The sequence below is a fragment of the Salmo trutta genome, chromosome 20, assembly GCF_901001165.1.
Source record: "Salmo trutta chromosome 20, fSalTru1.1, whole genome shotgun sequence".
In the NCBI taxonomy this organism is placed as follows: domain Eukaryota; kingdom Metazoa; phylum Chordata; class Actinopteri; order Salmoniformes; family Salmonidae; genus Salmo; species Salmo trutta.
The window spans coordinates 26,095,053-26,116,589 of NC_042976.1; the positions used below are offsets into that span (position 1 = coordinate 26,095,053).

A 21,537-nucleotide genomic window follows, 5' to 3' on the forward strand; every position below is an offset into this window, starting at 1 on the left:
GCTGTCGTAATGTAGACTTGTTACCAAGATAAACCCGATCCAGTAAACTATAATATATGTGCTCTCTCTATAGGCCTATTGGTATTAATCCCGTCTTTTTGTAATTGTGAAAACATTTGGTATAATGTTCATTGTTTCATTGAAGGACATTACTGATCATACGGTCCATCGACCATAGAACAACTTTTAAGTGTTAAACATTTCAAAAGTTCTCTAAGTTACCAGTTAAATGTCACTACAGTTGTCTGTGACCGAACATCAAACTAATTGGTAATTTCCATTCACCTTAACGTTACATTTAATCCACTTTAGGCTGTCATAGATAAGGCTTTCAATGTCCAGTGGTAATTTAGGATATTTTTAATCTATGAGATTAATGAAAGTAGGCTACTACCTGGTTTGTTTTCATGACAACTGTGACATGCCCTCCTTTGAGGCATAACAAAAACAACGGTTTGCAACTTTGTTGCAGGTGCTGATTACACGTGTGCAGTATTTGTAACCGTTTCTTGTTACATTGTAGCCTATTTTGCGCTCTCGCGACCAGGTCCCCAAGCTGGCCAGTGGAGTGTTTTCTGTGGTTTTAGAAATGTTTTGTCGTAGTAACTTAATTCAAATTCCACTTGGCTCCGCTCAGCGACTAATACTATAGATTCTACAAAGGACAATATGAGTTAATGTATTTTTTGGGGGCAAACATGACCTTGAATATCACCACTCGAAGTGCGCGACCTGACAGCATATAACGGTGCTTGTAAAGCCATCTGGCAGAAACAGATGCTATGATGACGCTTTTAATTAGTCCTGTCACAGTGGGACACCATATTTTATTGGCCATTGTCCTTGTCACTCAAACCCTCCTGTTGCTCAGTTCATCCCTCCTGTGGGGCTGCGTTACAACCATAGAAATAGATAGAGGACTCATCTTTATCTGGGCCATTATAGAATGTGTCAGCATGGGCAGCACCATTGAGGCTACAACACATAGCAATTCCCACCCAGTTTACTACTTTGACTACTTTAAAATAGTGGAAGCATGTTGGAAGCTCTCATGCCCATGCTAAAATAGCCATCATTCTCTATGGTTACAACTCATTTAAGAAAGGACTTACCAACATGATCCTTTTTACTGCAGGTTTTATGTTTCTTCCAGTACTATAGTGTGTTGAATAATGCTGTGCCTGCGGAAGTCTTGGACATGGACACTGTCTCCTCCAGTTGAATATTGGAAGACTATAGTACATTTACTATTTATACATTAAACATTTATACATAACCATGCTTTTCTCATGGTTATGCAACTGAACACAACACTGATCGTATACTTGTATTTAATGTGTTCAATTTCAAATGTCAGACACTTTTTCTTTCACACACCGCTGTACAGTAAACCTATAGAGGTAGCAACGATAGGGCCCTGCTCTGTAACAGTCTGTACAGGGTGTTCTGAACCAGCATGACTGACATTGCTGGCAGGGTCACAGACTGATGCTATCTGGTTACCTTGGCGATGCATTTGGTTTCCCAGCGGCCTCAGGGAAATCCCATCCCTGTCATTCCAACGTGATTACCCTGAAACAAAGGACTGTATTAATCAGGAAATGAACCAGGCCATACAGGATATTACAATAAAACACTTTGTTATGGTTAAATAGGTAGGGGATGGTTCACCAGACTCTGCTCTCCTATGGCTGTATCAGTAGGGGGTTGAATTAGGCCTTACACGTTGTCACTCATGTGAGCCTTTCCTACAACTTTCCAGAAGTTGAAATGCCTCATAAGGAGAGCCTAGTACAGTTGTTGTTGTCATAGCTGTTGTAATGGTGCTACATATCATTTGTCTGTATACCCTCTGTAGTGTCATTCACACCACAGCTGGAGATGTTGCCATCAGCTCTGTAAATACACACACTAAACCCACTGGCACATGTGTTTAGCAACCTCTTTGCTCTTGCTTGTACAACAGCAGTGAAAGTGTGAAAGAAGAGGGAGGAGGGAAACATGATTTGTGAGGGGTACACAGACAGGGTCTGGAAGAGGCTTGTTACTGTGAAGCATGCCATTCATTTTATGAGCCCTGTATGCCATGTTCTGTTAAGCTACTGCATCAGAGAGAGAGAGAGAGAGAGAGAGAGATAGAGGGAAGGGAGAGAGATAATATATGTATGTGTGTGGAGAGCAGAGCCTCATTGTCTCTGCATGAATGGTGACCTGGAAGCTGTATCTGTTTGAGAGTGACCCTCCGGCTTTGGGTGAATAGAGGGGTCAGGTAACACATTATATATTTTCTCTGCCAGGCAGGTTTGAGTGAGTTGGCTTAACAGGGAGTACCTGTGTTTGGCACCGGATGCTAGTTTATGACCACAGAGTCACATGTTATGGCTGCCGTGAGGTGGGTGGTGAAGTCACAGGTCAATAAAATATATATATTTTCCCATAACCTGTAGGCAGGTAGGACTTGGGTCTTAATGGATAGTTCACATTTTCTGCTCTTTTCTATATCCTGTAGGGACACAATGTATGGTATGTACTTTTCTGTAAGTTTCTCACTCTCAGGTGGCACAAATTGCGATATGGGGAAAGGGAATGGGCAGGGTATATTGAATACTGTAGTATTTACTATAGTTTAAAAAAGTAGTGTTTTTGTGGACATTACTGTATTATTTACTACAGTTTACTATATAATTCTATAGTAAGTACTGTAATATTCTATAGTAAACTATAGTATTTTTTTCCATGTGGGTCTCTGTTATATAGTGTTAATAATAACGGTTCTGCTCACTCCTCCAGGCGGTGGAGCCCAGGGCGAGGCAACGAGGCGGAGGACGTTTTGTTTGCATTTTCTCAGCGGAAGGGCAAGGCCGGAGAGAGGACAAAGATGCCCAAACCGGTAAGACTCACCTCAGGAGAAAGGATACAAATAAAGATGTATGAAGGAATATAACAATATTCACAGGAGAAGTGAATGTTCAGGTTATGTTGTGAGATTTCACAATGTCTTTTCCACCTCAACACCTGAGGCTTTGTCACAAAGTATCAGTCAAACCATGCAGGAATCACAGCCACTTGTTAAAACACATCTAACCCAACTGTAACAAATGCTCACATACACATGCACGCACCCCCCTCCCCTCAAACAAGCACACACACACAAACAAAAACGCACACCAAGTACAGACACAGTCCTGATTACCCACTTCAGACCTGTTTGTAGAAAACACAAAGCCCTCTTTCTACTTTGTTGAGCAACACACACACACAGGCTTCTTGTGTCTCTAACAGGCTCAGAGCTTACAGACAGATAGACAGATAGACAGACAGTCTCCCTGTGGTCTAGATCTTACATAAGCGCTGTAAACCCTCTACTCTACAGACATGGCTACTCCATCACACACATACACACACGGGAGAGGAATTAGAATGGGGCCACCTCCACTTCTTGGAAAGGGGAAGAGGAGAGAACGGGATGGAAAGTACAGTGATAAAGAGAGTGGGAACAAAAGAGAGAAAGGCAGACAGAGACTCAGAGTGAGGGAGACAAAGAGATGGATAGACAGAGAAAGCGAAAGACTGAAAGGGAATGAGAGATGGAGAGAGAGGAAGAGATTGATAGAGAGACCTTTGTTCACATTTTGCTGATTGGGCAATACATTATCCAACTAATCCCCAAGATGCCCTTAGGGGAAAGATGTTCATCAGACATTTTTATATGTTAACATATTGTTAGACTAAATGCATTGTATTACCGTGGCCTGTCATTCAGATGTTTTGTTGTCTGCACTTACTGTAAGAGGTTCTGTCTAAGTGACCCCTCCAGATACACTCCACAAAAAGACATGGTGAGAGTAAAGAATGCCTCCATCAGGGTGCAGTGTGTTTTTGGGGAGCGAGGCAGACAGGTCTGTTGTGTTCTTAAAAGGGTGGATATAGGGACCAGAGACTCCATTAAATCAGTGGGTTTCTGTGTAGGACCCTTTCTTTCTTCTGGGCATGTTTTAATGGGGGATTATTCCTCTAACATCACTCAATAGGTGTCCAAATGTGTGCTTTCTGTCTGCTGTAAAGGGGTTCCTTGTTAACTAGATTTGGAGGGACAACCTATGGGAGGACACAGCAGGGAGTCTAGGGAGTGAATAATATTCTCATAGGCTCTGCTTGGTTAGCAGTGTCTTTGTCTGTCTCTCTCTCTCTGTGTGTGAGTACTTTTTGTCTGTTTGTTTGTTGTGTGTGTGTGTACTTGTCACCTTTTACTCCACACACAGAGACGCATAGAAAGCTCGCCCTCCATTTGGCAAATCTAACCATAACTCTATTCTCCTGATTCCTGCTTACAAGCAAAAACTCAAACAGGAAGTACCAGTGACACGCTCAGTATGGAAGTGGTCCGATGAAGCAGATGCTAAGCTACAGGACTGTTTCGCTAGCACAGACTGAAATATGTTCTGGTATTCAGTCACCGGCTTCATTAATAAGCGCATCGTACCTACATATCCCAGACAGAAGCCAAGAATTACAGGCAACATCCGCACTGAGCTGACGGCTAGAGCTGCCGCTTTCAAGGAGCGGGACACTGATCCGGATGCTTATAAGAAATCCCGCTATGCCCTGAACCATCAAACAGGCAAAGTGTCCATACTGGACCAAGATCAAATCCTACTACACTGGCTCTGATGCTTGTCGGATGTGTCAGGGCTTGCAAACTATCATGGATAAGGAAGGGAAACCCATCCATGAGCAGTGCAGTGACACGTGCCTACCAGATGATCTAAATACCTTCTATGCTCGCTTTGAGGCTATCAACACTGAACCATGCATGAGAGCACCAGCTGTTTCGGACGACTGTGTGATCACGCGCTCCGTAACCGATATGAGTAAGACCTTTAAACAGGTCAACATTCACAAGGCCGCAGGGCCAGACAAATTACTAGGACACGTTCTCAGAGCATGCGATGACCAGCTGACAAGCGTCTTCACTGACATTTTCAACCTCTCACTGACCCTGTCTGTAATACCTACATGTTTCAAGCAGACCACCATAGTCCCTGTGCCCAAGAACGCCAAAGTCATTTATACAGGTTACCATCGGCCCGTAGCACTTACATCTGTAGCCATGAAATGGTGCACATCAACACCATCATCCGCCCCAACAGATCCACAAATGACACACTCTATTGCACTCCACCCTGCCCTTTCCCACCTTGACAAAAGGAACACCTATGTGAGAATGCTGTTCATTAAGTACAGTCCAGCGTTCAACACCATAGTGCCCTCCAAGATTATCACTAAGCTAAGGAACCTGGGATTAAACACCTCTCTCTACATCTTGATTCTGGACTTCCTGACGGGTTGACCCAAGTGGTGAGGGTAGGCAACAACACATCCGCTACGCTGACCCTCAATATGGGGGCCCCTCAGGAGTGTCTGGTTAGTCCCATCCTGTACTTCCTGTTCACCCATGACTGTGTGGCCGTGTATGACTCCAACACCATCATTAAGTTTGCAGACGACACGATGATGGTAGGCCTCATCGATGATGATGAGACAGCCTAGAGGGAGGATGTCAGTGATCTGGCAGTGTGGTGCCAGGACAACAACCTCTCCCTCAATGTCAGCAACACAAAGGAGCTGATTGTGGAGGGCTGTGTGTACGGCCTAGTACATCACTGGGGCCGAGCTCCCTGCCATCCAGGACCTCTACACCAGGTGGAACCAACAGGACCCTGAACAGCTTCTACCCCCAAGCCATAAAGCTGCTAAATAGTTAGTCCGGGTAGTTATTGGTTAACTATCTACATTTACCTATTTTGCACTAACTCTTTTGACTCATCACATACGCTGCTGTTACCCTTTTATTATCTATCCTGTTGCCTAGCCACTTTATCCCTACCTATATGTACATTCGAAGTCAGACGTTTACATTCACTTAGGTTGGAGTAATTAAAACCCGTTTTTCAACCACTCCACAAATGTCTTGTTAACAAACTATAGTTTTGGCAAGTCGGTTAGGACATCTACTTTGTGCATGACACAATTAATTTTTCCAACAATTGTTTACAGACAGATTATTTCAATTATAATTCCCTGTATCACAATTCCAGTGGGTCAGAAGTTTACATACACTAAGTTGACTTTGCCTTTAAACAGCTTGGAAAATTCCAGAAAATTATGTTATGGCTTTAGAAGCTTCTGATAGGCTAATTGACATAATTTGAGTCAATTGGAGGTGTACCTGTGGATGTATTTCAAGGCTTACCTTCAAACTCAGTGCCTCTTTGCTTGACATCATGGGAAAATCAAAAGAAATCAGCCAATACTTCAGAAAAAAAATTGTAGACCTCGAAGTCTGGTTCATCCTTGGGAGCAATTTCCAAATGCCTGAAAGTATCGCGTTCATCTGTACAAACAATAGTATGCAGGTATTATCACAATGGGTCCACGCAGCCGTCATACCTCTCAGGAAGGAGACGAGTTCTGTCTCCTAGACATGAACGTACTTTGGTGCGAAAAGTGCAAATCAATCCCAGAACAACAGCAAAGGACCATGTGAAGATGCTGGAGGAAACCAGTACAAAAGTATCTATATCCACAGTAAAACGAGTCCTATATCAACATAACCTGAAAGACCGCTCAGCAAGGAAGAAGCCAATCCTCCAAAACCGCCATGAAAAGCCAGACTACGGTTTGCAACTACACATGGGGACAAATATCGTAGTTTTTGGAGAAATGTCCTCTGGTCTGATGAAACAAAATAGAACTCTTTGGCCATAATGACCATTGTTATGTTTGGAGAAAAAAGGGGGAGGCAAGCTGAAGAACACCATCCCAACTGTGAAGCACAGGGGTGGCAGCATCATGTTGTGGGGGTGCTTTGCTGCAGGATGGACTGGTGCACTTCACAAAATAGATGGCATCATGAGGGAGGAAAATCATGTGGATATATTGAAGCAACATCTCAATACATCAGTCAGGAAGTTAAAGCTTGGTTGCAAATGGGTCTTCCAAATGAACAATGACCCCAAGCATACTTCCAAAGTTGTGGCAAAATGGCTTAAGGACAACAAAGTCAAGGTATTGGAGTGGCCATCACAAAGCCTTTACCTCATTCCCATAGAACATTTGTGGGCAGAACTGAAAAAGTGTGTGCGAGCAAGGAGGCCTACAAACCTGACTCAGTTACACCAGCTCTGTCAGGAGGAATGGGCCAAAATTCACCCAACTTATTGTGGGAAGCTTGTGGAAGGCTACCCAAAATGTTTGACCCAAGTTAGGCAATGCTACCAAATACTGTGTCTGTAAACTTCTGACCCACTTGGAATGTGATGAAAGAAATAAAAGCTGAAATAAATAATTCTCTCAACTATTATTCTGACATTTCACATTCTTAAAATAAAGTGGTGATCCTCACTGACCTAAGCCAGGGAATTTTTACTAGGATTAAATGTCAGGAATTGTGAAACTGAGTTTAAATGTATTTGGCTAAGGTGTATGTAAACTTCCGACTTCAACTGTTCATATCTACCTCAATTACCTCGTACTCCTGCAAATCTATCCTGTTGCCTAGCCACTTTATCACTACCTTTATGTGCATGTCTCCCTCAATTACTTAATTCCTCTGCACATCTATCCTGTTGCCTAACCACTTTATCACTAACTATATGTACATAATTACCTCAATTACTTTATTCCTCTGCACAGCTATCCTGTTGCCTAACCACTTTATCACTAACTATATGTACAAAATTACCTCAATTACTTTATTCCTCTGCACATCTATCCTGTTGCCTAACCACTTTATCACTAACTATATGTACATATCTACCTCAGTTACTTCGTACCTCTGCACATCGCCTCAGTACTAGTACCCAGTGCATAAAGCCAAGTTATCGTTACTCATTGTGTATTTATTCCTTGTTTATTATTTTTCTATTTCCCTTTTTTTTCCCCTCTGCATTGTTGGGAATGGTCCGTAAGTAAGCATTTCACTGTTAGTTTACAACTGATATTTTTCTATTCGATTTATTTTTTTTCTACCTTTTTATTTAACATTTATTTAACTAGGATTTGACTAGATCTGTATACTGCATATGCGTGGATTGTAAGCATGTATCACCATTGTAGAGCTATGGTGTGGGGTGCAGTTGGACTTGATGCATTATTGATTTATTGAGGCGTTTTGCAGGTTGCCCCTCTGGTCATCTCACTACTCTCTGCTCCACACCAGCACGCCTGTGCCCGCCGGCCACGCCACACACAGTCAGGCTTTAAATATTTCATAACCCAGTTTTCATTAATATAATCACACACAGTCAGGCTTTAAATATTTCATAACCCCGTTTTCATTAATATAATGGGAATTATCCAAGTCACTAAATCTAATTATCAGGTGTGAAGTTCACTCACCAATCCCCTCCCTCCCTCCACCTCTCCTTAGCCCACACACATAGTAAAACGTAAGCTCTACATAATCCTCCACTCCCCACTTCTACCTTCGCTCTCCCGTGCTCCTAATTTTCTCTACCTTTTGATGTGCTTATAGTCCTCCCCTCTCTATTGTCTCCCTCTCCTAGTCTCTCTGGCCAGCTCTCTCTCCTTCCTTTCTCTCTCTCTCTGTCCTCCACCTCTCAGTTAGGAGGATGTCTCTTTTGCCCAGGCTGTGGGGATTAGCTCTGTTGGACCTGGAGATAATGGGACTGCCTCGATGGAGAGTGGAAGGACGGGAGAGGCCTGAGGGTAGATAAGAAGTGGAGATGACAGGAAAGGCGATGAGAAGAAAAGAAAGGACTGGATTGGTGAGAGGAAGGCAGAGAGGAGAAAGGAAGAGGGGACAGGAGTGGTGAGTTATAGTGGGGTGAAGGAGATGATGGGAAGGTGAAGGGTGTGCCGGAGGAGGATAGATGAGGGGTGAAAAGGAGCAAAGCCCAAGTCTGGTCCTCTGCCTTAAAGCCCCTGGTGACCGGCTTAGCAACAAACAGCTGTGCATTTAATTAGGCCTGTCTGGTACTGAACGAAAACACACACACAAAGTTGCTTGGGTGGGGGATATGTAAAGGACTACCTCTGCCTTGAGGGTTACTGGAACAATGGCTAGAAATAGCCAATCAAGCATAGAGATGGTATCTGTTCTTCTGCCTGATTTTTCTAACCCATTTCCAATTTACTTCCTGAATTGGCTGAACAGAAACGGAATTGACCCCGACCCTAGCTAGCAGATGTGGCTACTGTATCTATAGCAGTCAGAGAATGAGGATTTCTAGTATTCACTGTGCACTGCTCTGCTCTCCATGTGGTTTGTCAGTTGGGGATTAGCTCCTATCACTTCTGAGACATCTTGCTCCGTCTGCTCTTCTCCTCTGTCAGTCTCGCTCCTTCCTGCTCAGTTTCTCTCGCTCTCTCTTGGTCTCGAATGCGCACATGCGAACATATTCAACTATTTCCTCACAGAAATAGCTATTTTTGGCTATAGGATGGGTATCACTGCTACGACACAAAGGAAAGGATATTTACACAGCTCCATATCTCCCTAACCCTCAGTCTGTCTCCTCTGTAGAGCATCAGAATTATCTCCAATACCAGCATCCACGCCACATCATAATTCTATGTATACAATACATAGAACTGTCGTGTTCAATTGGACCACTGTGCTGAAGGGGAAAAAGTGGTCTACGTGCAAGACTTTTGAGGTCCTGCAGCTCCAATTTCAGAACTCCTCAGTGTCATTGTGGTCCATCGTGTTAATGATGCAGTGTTATTCATCTCCCAGCCTAAGAAGTTAATCCTACATAAACAGTTTTCTGTGCCCCCGCCAGTGTTTAAATCCCTGTTTAGAGGTGTGGGGCAGGTTTTTAAACATTTACATTAAACCATCCCGCAAGGTGTCTGCCACGTTGTTGCCCACCAGTAAAGCATGTACACACAGTGCGTACAGTACATCTGAACCCAGTTTTTGTCTCTTCTAGACAGGAGTCTGGACATGAACAAGGTGTACCTGTGATTGTGTTAAGAGGCTTTTCTCTCTGACCAGCCTCAGACAGTCCAGCTTCAGACCATCAGATGATGGACCCACAGCTAGCACAACACTGACGTGTGTGTGTGTGTCTATCCTAGTGTACTGTTGAAGACAACAGTGGTATATGGTCTGAGAAAGAGAGCCAGAGACGTGTGTTTTCTATTTAGTTCTCTGGCAATACTGAGAGCTCCTTCCTTTGTCTGTGACTGCAGGTGTGTGTATTATTTGATGTACTGACTGGGCCCCAGGAGCTCTATCTAGCTCTATATACAGTCGTGGCCAAAAGTTTTGAGAATGACACAAATATACATTTTCACAAAGTCTGCTGCCTCAGTTTGTATGATGGCAATTTGAATATACCCCAGAATGTTATGAAGAGTGATCAGATGAATTGCAATTAATTGCAAAGTCCCTCTTTGCCATGCAAATTAACTGAATCCCCCCCAAAAATTCCACTGCATTTGAGCCCTGCCACAAAAGGACCAGCTGACATCATGTCAGTGATTCTCTCGTTTAACACAGGTGTGAGTGTTGACGAGGACAAAGCTGGAGATCACTCTGTCAGGCTGATTGAGTTCGAATAAGACTGGAAGCTTCAAAAGGAGGGTGGTGCTTGGAATCATTGTTGTTCCTCTGTCAACCACGGTTACCTGCAAGGAAACATGTGCCGTCATCATTGCTTTGCACAAAAAGGGCTTCACAGGCAAGGATATTGCTGCCAGTAAGATTCCACCTAAATCAACCATTTATCGGATCATCAAGAACTTCAAGGAGAGCGGTTCAATTGTTGTGAAGAAGGCTTCAGGGCGCCCAAGAAATTCCAGCAAGCGCCAGGACCGTCTCCTAAAGTTGATTCAGCTGCGGGATCGGGGCACCACCAGTACAGAGCTTGCGCAGGAATGGCAGCAGGCAGGTGTGAGTGCATCTGCACGCACAGTGAGGCGAAGACTTTTGGAGGATGGCCTGGTGTCAAGAAGGGCAGCAAAGAAGCCACTTCTCTCCAGGAAAAACATCAGAGACAGACTGATATTCTGCAGAAGGTACAGGGATTGGACTGCTGAGGACTGGGGTAAAGTCATTTTCTCTTATGAATCACCTTTCTGATTGTTTGGGGCATCCGGAAAAAAGCTTGTCCGGAGAAGACAAGGTGAGTGCTACCATTAGTCCTGTGTCATGCCAACAGTAAAGCATCCTGAGACCATTCATGTGTGGGGTTGCTTCTCAGCCAAGGGAGTGGGCTCACTCACAATTTTACCTAAGAACACAGCCATGAATAAAGAATGGTAGCAACACATCCTCCGAGAGCAACTTCTCCCAACCATCCAGGAACAGTTTGGTGACAAACAAGGCCTTTTCCAGCATGATGGAGCACCTTGCCATAAGGCGAAAGTGATAACTAAGTGGCTCGGGGAACAAAACATCGATATTTTGGGTCCATGGCCAGGAATCTCTCCAGACCTTAATCCCATTGAGAACTTGTGGTCAATCCTCAAGAGGTGGGTGGACAAACAAAACCCCACAAATTCTGACAAACTCCAAGCATTGATTATGCAAGAATGGGCTACCATGAGTCAGGATGTGGCCCAGAAGTTAATTGACAGCATGCCAGGGTGGATTGCAGAGGTCTTGAAAAAAGAAGGGTCAACACTGCAAATATTGACTCTTTGCATCAACTTCATGTAATTGTCAATAAAAGCCTTTGACACTTATGAAATGCTTGTAATTATACTTCAGTATTCCATAGTAACATCAGACAAAAATATCTAAAGACACTGAAGCAGCAAACTTTTTGTGGAAATTAATATTTGTGTCATTCTCAACTTTTGGCCACGACTGTACATATTACCTGTACTGGTACCCCCCTGTATATAGTCTCGCTATTGTTATTTTATTGCTGCTCTTTAATTACTTCATTGCTGGAGGTTCTGGGCTGCAGGCCGCTGCCGGAGGTTCTGTGCTGCAGGCCGCCGCCGGAGGTTCTGGGCTGCAGGCCGCCGCCGGAGGCTCTGGACTGCAGGCCGTCTCAGGAGGTTCCCGGACTGGGGAGCGTCGCCGGAGGTTCCCGGACTGGGGAGCGTCGCCGGAGGTTCCCGGACTGGGGAGCGTCGCCGGAGGTTCCCGGACTGGGGAGCGTCGCCGGAGGCTCCGGACTGGGGAGCGGCGCCGGAGGCTCCGGACTGGGGAGCGTCGCCGGAGGCTCCATGCCATGGATCATCACAACAGGTTCCGCGCCATGGATCATCACTGGAGGCTTTGTGCCATGGATCATCACTGGAGGCTTTGTGCCATGGATCATCACTGGAGGCTTTGTGCCATGGATCATCACTGGATGCTTTGTGCCATGGATCATCACTGGAGGCTTTGTGCCATGGATCATCACTGGAGGCTTTGTGCCATGGATCATCACTGGAGGCTCCGGGCCATGGATCATCTCTACAGGCTCCGGGCCATGGATCAGCCCTACAGGCTTCTTGCCATGGATTATCCCTACAGGCTCCGGGCCATGGATCATCTCTGGAGGCTTCGTGCCATGGATCATCTCTGGAGCCTTCGTGCCATGGATCATCTCTGGAGGCTTCGTGCCATGGATCATCTCTGGAGGCTTCGTGCCATGGATCATCTCTACAGGCTTCGGACCATAGATCATCACTGGAGGCTTCTTTCGTGGAGCTGGAATAGGTCTCACCGGACTAGGGAACGTCGCTGGGAGTTCTGGACTAGGGAACATCGCTGGAGGCCGGGTGCACAGAGCAGGCACAGGGTATACTGGGTTGTGGAGGCGCACTGGAGGTCTGGAGCTTATGGCTGGCACAACCCGTCCTGGCTGGATAATCACCGTAGCCCGACAAGCGCGAGGCGTTGTGACAGGTCGCACAGGTTTGTGTTGGCGAACTGGGGGTACCAGTTCGCCAACACAACCTGGGCCGAGAAGACGCACCGGAGACCAGGAACGCTGAGCAGGCATACTCCTTCCTGGCTGAATGCCAACTCTAGCACGGCACCTGTGAGGAGCTTGCACCGAGCGCACCGGGCTGTAGCTGCGCACTGGCAACACAGTGCGTATCTCAGCATAACATGGTGCTTGCTTGATCACTCGCCCCCCACAGTAAGCACGGGGAGTTGGCTCAGGTCTCCAACCTGACTCTGCCAATCTGTCTCTCGCACTTGCCTCGTTGTTGGTACAGCGCCTCATAATAACGCCGCTCTGCTTTAGCTGCCTCAATCTCCTCTCTCGGGTGGCAATACTCCCCAGCCTGCCTCCCGGGTCCTTTACCGTCCAGAATCTCTTCCCAGGTCCATTCCTTACCACGCTGCTTGGTCCTTTTGTGGTGGGTTATTCTGTCACGGCTGTCGAAAGGAGCAGACCAAAGTGCAGAGTGGTTGTAGTTCCACATTTTATTTAATCCGTGAAACTTTGCAATACATAAATAACTGAAATTGACAAAACAACAAACCATGACGCAGAGAGAAACAAATACTACTCAAAATATAATAACCCACAAAACCCAGGAAGAAAAACCCCTATTTAAATATGATCTCCAATTAGAGACAACGAGGACCAGCTGCCTCCAATTGGAGATCAACCCAAAAAACAACAACATAGAAATAGAAAAACTAGAACTTAAACATAGAAATACAAAACATTGAAAAACACAAAACACAATCTGTCACGCCCTGACCTACTCTACCATAGAAAATAACCTCTTACTATGGTCAGGACGTGACACTGTCAAAGGTGCTTCAACAAAGTACTGAGTAAAGGGTCTGAATACTTATGTGAATGTGATATTTCAATTTTTGTATTTGTTATACAATTGCACAAATTTCTAAAAACCCCTTTTTGCTTTTTCATTATGGGGCATATTGTGTAGATTGTGGGGGAAAAATAATAATTGTAGAATAAGGCTGTAACGTAACAATGTGGAAAAAGTCAAGGGGTGTGAATATTTTCCGAAGGCATTGTATACACCCGCCCCTCATACAGCCTCCTCCTAACTCTAACATACAAAACACATAGTTTACATATATTCCAAGATGGCGTAGCAGTTCAGACGTCCTCTACCCTCCTCCTGTCGTGTCCCGTGTATATATATATATTTACATATTTTTCTTCACTTATCTTTTTAAATTTTTTCTTCTAAAAACTCAACCTTAAAGCACTCTCCTGCAACCCGCCTCACCAATTTAAACAAGAAAGTATTATTTACCTCATCTGAATTCCACAACAGAAGCTAGCCAGAGGTTAGCCATTTTCACTGGCTAACGTTGGAGTTCAGCTAGCCACGGTTAGCTGTCCTCAGCTATCCATTAGCTCGAAAAGCTATCGGCAGTTTTTGTACAGCGCGACTCAGACCAGAGCATACCGGTCCTATTCTCTCTCCTTTCCCCGATTTCTACCGCAGGCTCTGGACATTTACACCTGGATCTTGCAGCTAACTAGCTGCTACCTGAGTGACTATTGGCAACGTCGGTCACGGAATTAACACACATTATTACGGAGCTAGCCAGCTGAAAAGTTCCGTCAGCCACTCGTGGGCTTTTCCTGAGCTAGCCAGCTGAAGTGTCTCCTGGGCTACAATCACCTATCCTGACCCTTTTTACTGCCGATGCGGAGCCCCATCGGGTCTTCACGACTGGACCACCGACGTTATCTGCCCGAGGGAGTTATCCAACTGGCCCCTCCGTCGCGACGTAACCTGATCGCCCATCTGCGGCCGGCTAATCGTTAGCTGTCTTATCGGCTGCGATCTGAATAGGTCTATCGGACAATTTTCTTGGGCCACTATAACTAACTATTTTGCCAACTTGGACAGGTCCCCCCCTCCACACGGAACCCCACTAACCCACAGACGGAAACGCACAAGGTGGCTAAAAACAGACCTCCCTCCATCTTCAACCAGCTTGCTACCTATGGCCCGGCTAGCTGTCTGAATCTCACTGGACCCTTTGATCACTCGGCTAAGCATGCCTCTCCTTAATGTCAATATGCAATGTCCATTGCTGTTCTGGTTAGTGTTTATTGTCTTATTTCACTGTAGAGCCTCTAGCCCTGCTCATTATACCTTATCCAACCTCTCAGTTCCTCCACCCACACATGCTATGACATCTTCTGGTTTCAATGATGTTTCTAGAGACAATATCTCTCTCATAATCACTAAATGCCTAGGTTTACCTCTGAACTCACATCCCACCATACCTTTGTCTGTACATTATACCTTGAAGCTATTTTATCGCCCCCAGAAACCTGCTCCTTTTTCTCTATTCTGGACGTCAGAGACGACCAATTCTTATAGCTTTTAGCCGTACCCTCATACTTATTCTTCTCTGCTCCTCTGGGGATGTAGAGGTGAATCCAGGCCCTGCAGTGCCTGGCTCCACTCCTACTCCCCAGGCGCTCTCTTTTGATGACTTCTGTAACCGTAATAACCTTGGTTTCATGCATGTTAACATTAGAAGCCTCCTCCCTAAGTTTGTTTTATTCACTGCTTTAGCACACTCTGCCAACCCGGATGTCCTAGCTGTGTCTGAATCTTGGCTTAGGAAGTCCACCAAAAACTGTGAAATCTTCATCCCTAACTACAACGTTTTCAGACAAGATAGAACGACCAAAGGGGGCGGTGTTGCAATCTACTGCAGAGATAGCCTGCAGAGTTCTGTCCTGCTATCCAGGTCTGTACCCAAACAATTTGAACTTCTACTTTTAAAAATCCACCTCTCCAAAAACAAGTCTCTCACCGTTGCCGCCTGCTATAGACCCCCCTCGGCCCCTAGCTGTGCTCTGGACACCATATGTGAACTGATTGCCCCCCATCTATCTTCAGAGCTCTTCAGAGCTCTAAACTGGGACATGCTTAACACCCCAGCCATCCTACAATCCAAGCTTGATGCCCTCAATCTCACACAAATTATTAATGAACCCACCAGGTACAACCCCAAAGCCGCAAACACTGGCACCCTCATAGATATCATCCTAACCAATGTGCCCTCTAAATACACCTCTGCTGTTTTCAACCAAGATCTCAGCGATCACTGCCTCATTGCCTGCACCCGTAATGGGTCAGCGGTCAAACGACCTCCACTCATCACTGTCAAACGCTCCCTGAAACATTTCAACGAGCAAGCCTTTCTAATCGACCTGGCCCTGGTATCCTGGAAGGATATTGACCTCATCCCGTCAGTAGAGGATGCCTGGTTATTTAAAAAAAATGCCTTCCTCACCATCTTAAATAAGCATGCCCCTTTCAAGAAATTTAGAACCAGGAACAGATATAGCCCTTGGTTCTCCCCAGACCTGACTGCCCTTAACCAACACAAAAATATCCTGTGGCGTTCTGCATTAGCATCGAACTGCCCCCGCGATATGCAACTTTTCAGGGAAGTTAGAAACCAATACACACAGGCAGTTAGAAACGCCAAGGCTAGCTTTTTCAAACAGAAATTTGCTTCCTGCAACTCCAACTCTAAAAAGTTCTGGGACATTGTAAAGTCCATGGAGAATAAGAACACCTCCTCCCAACTGCCCACTGCACTGAGGATAGGAAACTCTGTCACCACCGATAAGCCCACTATAATTGAGAATTTCAATAAGCATTTTTCTACGGCTGGCCATGCATTCCACCTAACTACCCCTACTGCATTCAACAGCACTGCACCCCCCACAGCTACCCGCCCAAGCCTCCCCCATTTCTCCTTCTCCCAAATCCATTCAGCTGATGTTCTGAAAGAGCTGCAAAATCTGGACCCCTACAAATCAACTGGGCTTGACAATCTGGACCCTTTCTTTCTAAAATTATCTGCCGAAATTATTGCAACCCCTATTTACTAGCCTGTTCAACCTCTCTTTCGTGTCATCTGAGATTCCCACAGATTGGAAAGCAGCTGCTGTCATCCCCCTCTTCAAAGGAGGTGACACTCTTGACCCAAGTTGCTACAGACCTATATCCATCCTACCCTGCCTTTCTAAGGTCTTCGAAAGCCAAGTCAACAAACAGATTACCGACCATTTCTTATCCCACCGCACCCTCTCCGCTATGCAATCTGGTTTCAGAGCTGGTCATGGGTGCACCTCAGCCACGCTCAAGGGCCTAAACGACATCGTATCCGCCATCGATAAGAAACAATACTGTGCTGCCGTATTCATTGACCTGGCCAAAGCTTTTGACTCTGTTAATCACCATATCCTCATCGGCAGACTCAGTAGCCTTGGTTTCTCAAACGATTGCGTCGCCTGGTTCACCAACTACTTCTCTGACAGAGTTCAGTGTGTCAAATCGGAGGGCCTACTGTCCGGACCTCTGGCAGTCTCTATGGGGGTACCACAGGGTTCAATTCTTGGGCCAACTCTTTTCTCTGTATACATCAATGATGTCGCTCTTGCTGCTGGTGAATCTCTGATCCACCTCTACGCAGACGACACCATTCTGTATACTTCTGGCCCTTCTTTGGACACTGTGTTAACAACCCTCCAGACGAACTTCAATGCCATTCAACTCTCCTTCCGTGGTCTCCAACTGCTCCTAAACACAAGTAAAACTAAATGCATGCTCTTCAACCGATCGCTGCCTGCACCTGCCCGTCTGTCCAGCATCACTTCTCTGGACGGTTCGACTTAGAATTTGTGGACAACTACAAATACCTAGGTGTCTGGTTAGACTGTAAACTCTCCTTCCAGACTCACATCAATCATCTCCAATCCAAAGTTAAATCTAGAATTGGCTTCCTAATTCGCAACAAAGCATCCTTCACTCATGCTGCCAAACATACCCTCGTAAAACTGACCATCCTACCAATCCTCGACTTCGGCGAAGTCATTTACAAAATAGCCTCCAATACCCTACTCAACAAGCTGGATGCAGTCTATCACAGTGCCATCTGTTTTGTCACCTAAGCCCCATATACTACCCACCACTGCGACCTGTACGCTCTCGTTGGCTGGCCTTCGCTTCATAATCGTCGCCAAACACATTGGCTCCAGGTCATCTACAAGACCCTGCTAGGTAAAGTCCCCCCTTATCTCCGCTCACTGGTCACCATAGCAGCACCCACCTGTAGCACGCGCTCCAGCAGGTATATCTCTCTGGTCACCCCTAAAGCCAACTCCTCCTTTGGTCGTCTCTCCTTCCAGTTCTCTGCTGCCAATGACTGGAACGAACTACAAAAATCTCTGAAACTGGAAACACTTATCTCCTTCACTAGCTTTAAACACCAGCTATCAGAGCAGCTTCCAGATCACTGCACCTGTACATAGCCCATCTATAATTTAGGCCAAACTACTACCTCTTCCCCTACTGTATTTATTTATTTTATTTATTTTGCTCCTTTGCACCATATTATTTATATTTGAACTTTGAACTTTCTTCAAACTACAGATCTACCATTCTAGTGTTTTACTTGCTATACTTTATTTACTTTGCCACCATGGCCTTTTTTGCCTTTACCTCCCTTATCTCACATCATTTGCTCACATTGTATATCGTTTTATTTTTTGTATGTTGTCAAACTGCTTTGCTTTATCTTGGCCAGGTCGCAATTGTAAATGAGAACTTGTTCTCAACTTGCCTACCTGGTTAAATAAAGGTGAAATAAATAAATAAATAAAATAGACCCATACACCAGCCCCTCCTAACCGTATCTAACCCTAATGTCCACAACACAAACATAGACCCAGTACTGTGTATACACACCAAACGCGTAACCCGCTAATACTTCGACAGCCCGGTCCTGACCTGCTAATTCACTGACCTACCACCATGTCAACATCCTCTAATAATACCTGAACTACTGCAATTCTTTAGCAGCCATTCTAATTGTTCAAGCTCTTCTAGCATAGCGCATCTCTCTTCACGCTCCTGATAGCTCAGCATTTAACACCATAGTACTCTCCAAACACGTCATTAAGCTCGAGACCCTGGTTCTCGACCCCGCCCTGTGCAACTGGGTCCTGGACTTCCTGACGGGCCGCCCCCAGGTGGTGAGGGTAGGTAAGAACATCTCCACCCCGCTGATCCTCAACACTGGGGCCCCACAAGGGTGCGTTCTCAGCCCTCTCCTGTACTCCCTGTTCACCCATGACTGCGTGGCCATGCACGCCTCCAACTCAGTCATCAAGTTTGCAGACGACACTATAGTGGTAGGCTTGATTACCAACAACGACGAGACGGCCTACAGGGAGGAGGTGAGGGCCCTCGGAGTGTGGTGTCAGAAAAATAACCTCACACTCAATGTCAACAAAACAAAGGAGATGATCGTGGACTTCAGGAAACAGCAGAGGGAGCAGCCCCCTATCCACATCGACGGGACAGTAGTGAAGGTGGAAAGTTTTAAGTTCCTCGGCGGACACACCACGGACAAACTGAAATGGTCCACCCACACAGACAGCGTGGTGAAGAAGGCACCTCTTCAACCTCAGGAGGCTGAAGAAATTTGGCTTGTCACCAAAAACACTCACAAACTTTTACAGATGCACAATCGAGAGCATCCTGTTGGGCTGTATCACCGCCTGGTACGGCAACTGCTCCGCCCACAAATGTAAGGCTCTCCAGAGGGTAGTGAGGTCTGCACAACGCATCACCGGGGGCAAACTACCTGCCCTCCAGGACACCTACACCACCTGATGTCACAGGAAGGCCAAAAAGATCATCAAGGACATCAACCACCCGAGCCACTGCATGTTCACGCCGCAATCATCCATAAGGCGAGGTCAGTACAGGTGCATGAAAGCTTGGACCGAGAGACTGAAAAACAGCTTCTATCTCAAGGCCATCAGACTGTTAAACAGCCATCACTGACATTGAGTGGCTGCTGCCAACATACTGACTAATCTCTAGCCTCTTTAATAATGAAAAAATTGATGTAATAAATGTATCACTAGCCACTTTACACAATGCCACTTTATAAAATGTTTACATACCCTACATTACTCATCTCATATGTATATACTGTACTCTATACCATCTACTGCATCTTGCCTATGCCGTTCGGCCATCGCTCATTCGTATATTTTTATGTACATATTCTCATTCATTCCTTTACACTTGTGTGTGTGTATAAGGTAGTTGTTGTGAAATTGTTAGGTTAGATTACTCGTTAGATATTACTGCATGGTCGGAACTAGAAGCACAAGCATTTCGCTACACTCACATTAACATCTGCTAACCATATGTATGTGACAAATAAAATTTGATTTGATAGGTCCTCTTTCCTTGTGCATGCTCCTGATAGATCCTCTCTCCTCGTGCACGCAGTGGTGGAAAAAGTACCCAATTGTCATACTTGAGTAAAAGTAAAGATACCTTAATAGGAAACGACTCAAGTGAAAGTCACCCAGAAAAAATCATACTTTAGTAGAAGTCTGAAAGTATTTCGTTTTAAATGTATTAAAGTATAAAAAGTAAATGTAATTGCTAAAATATATTTGTCACATGCGCCGAATACAACCGGTGTAGACCTTACCGTGAAAAGCTTACTTACAAGCCCCTTAACCAACAATGTCATTTACCCCCTTTTCCTCCACAATTTTGTGATATCCAATTGCGTTCTTGTCTCATCGTTGCAACTCCCCAATGGGCTCGGGAGAGGCGAAGGTCGAGTCATGCTTCCTCTGAAACATGACCCACCAAATCGTGCTTCTTAACACCCGCCCGCTTAACCCGGAAGCCAGCCGCACCAATGTGTCGGAGGAAACATGGTGCAACTGACATCCGAATTCAGCATGCAGGCGCCCAGTCTGCCACAAGGAGTCGCTAGAGTATGATGAGCCAATAACCCCCCCCCCCCCCGGCCAAACCCTCCCCTACTCCAGACTATGCTGGACTCCCAGTCACGGCCACTCGGGAGGCCACCAACAAAGCAGTTTTAAGAAAATCGAGTTAAGAAAGTATTTGCTAAATAAACGAAAGTAAAAAGTAACACAATAAGATACCAATGAGGCTATATACACGGGGTACCGGTACCGAGTCAATGTGCGGGGGTACAGGTTAGTCGAGGTCATTTGTACATGTAGGTAGCAGTTCTTACAAACCAGACAGCACCATTTTCTTTTTTTACAGATAGCCAGGGGCACGCTCCAACACTGAGACTTAATTTACAAACTAAGCATGTGTTTAGTGACTCCGCCAGATCCGATGCAGTAGGGATGACCAGAGATGTTTTCCTGATAAGTGTGTGAAGTAGACACTTTTCCTGTCCTGCTAAGCATTCAAAATGTAACGAGTACTTTTGGGTGTCAGGGAAAATGTATGGAGTAAAAAGTACATAATTTTCTTTCAGGATGTAGTGAAGTAAAAGTTGTAAAAATTATAAATAGCGAAGTACAGATACCCTAACAAAAACTACTTATGGAGTATTTTTACTTAAGTACTTTACACCACTGCTTGCATGCTCCTGATAGATCCTCTCCTCGTGCACGCTCCTGATAGACTGCTGCGCCACTCGTAAGCCCCAAAAAGATCTAAGGCACTGCATCTCAGTGATAGAGGCATCGCTACAGACCCTGGTTCAATTCCAGGCTCTATCACAACAGGCCGTGCTTG

The 21,537-nt window shown here is 45.3% G+C and overlaps 1 protein-coding gene across 1 annotated transcript in view; it reads left to right on the top strand.

Moving 5' to 3' along the window:
* LOC115155781 (radixin) overlaps window positions 1-21,537 on the top strand; it is a 41,108-nt gene that overhangs the window by 241 nt on the left and 19,330 nt on the right. Inside the window, exon 2 of the mRNA XM_029702727.1 lies at window positions 2,791-2,890. Coding sequence (XP_029558587.1) covers window positions 2,879-2,890 — 12 coding nt within the window. The 5' untranslated portion in view covers window positions 2,791-2,878. The remainder of the gene's footprint in view (window positions 1-2,790; window positions 2,891-21,537) is intronic.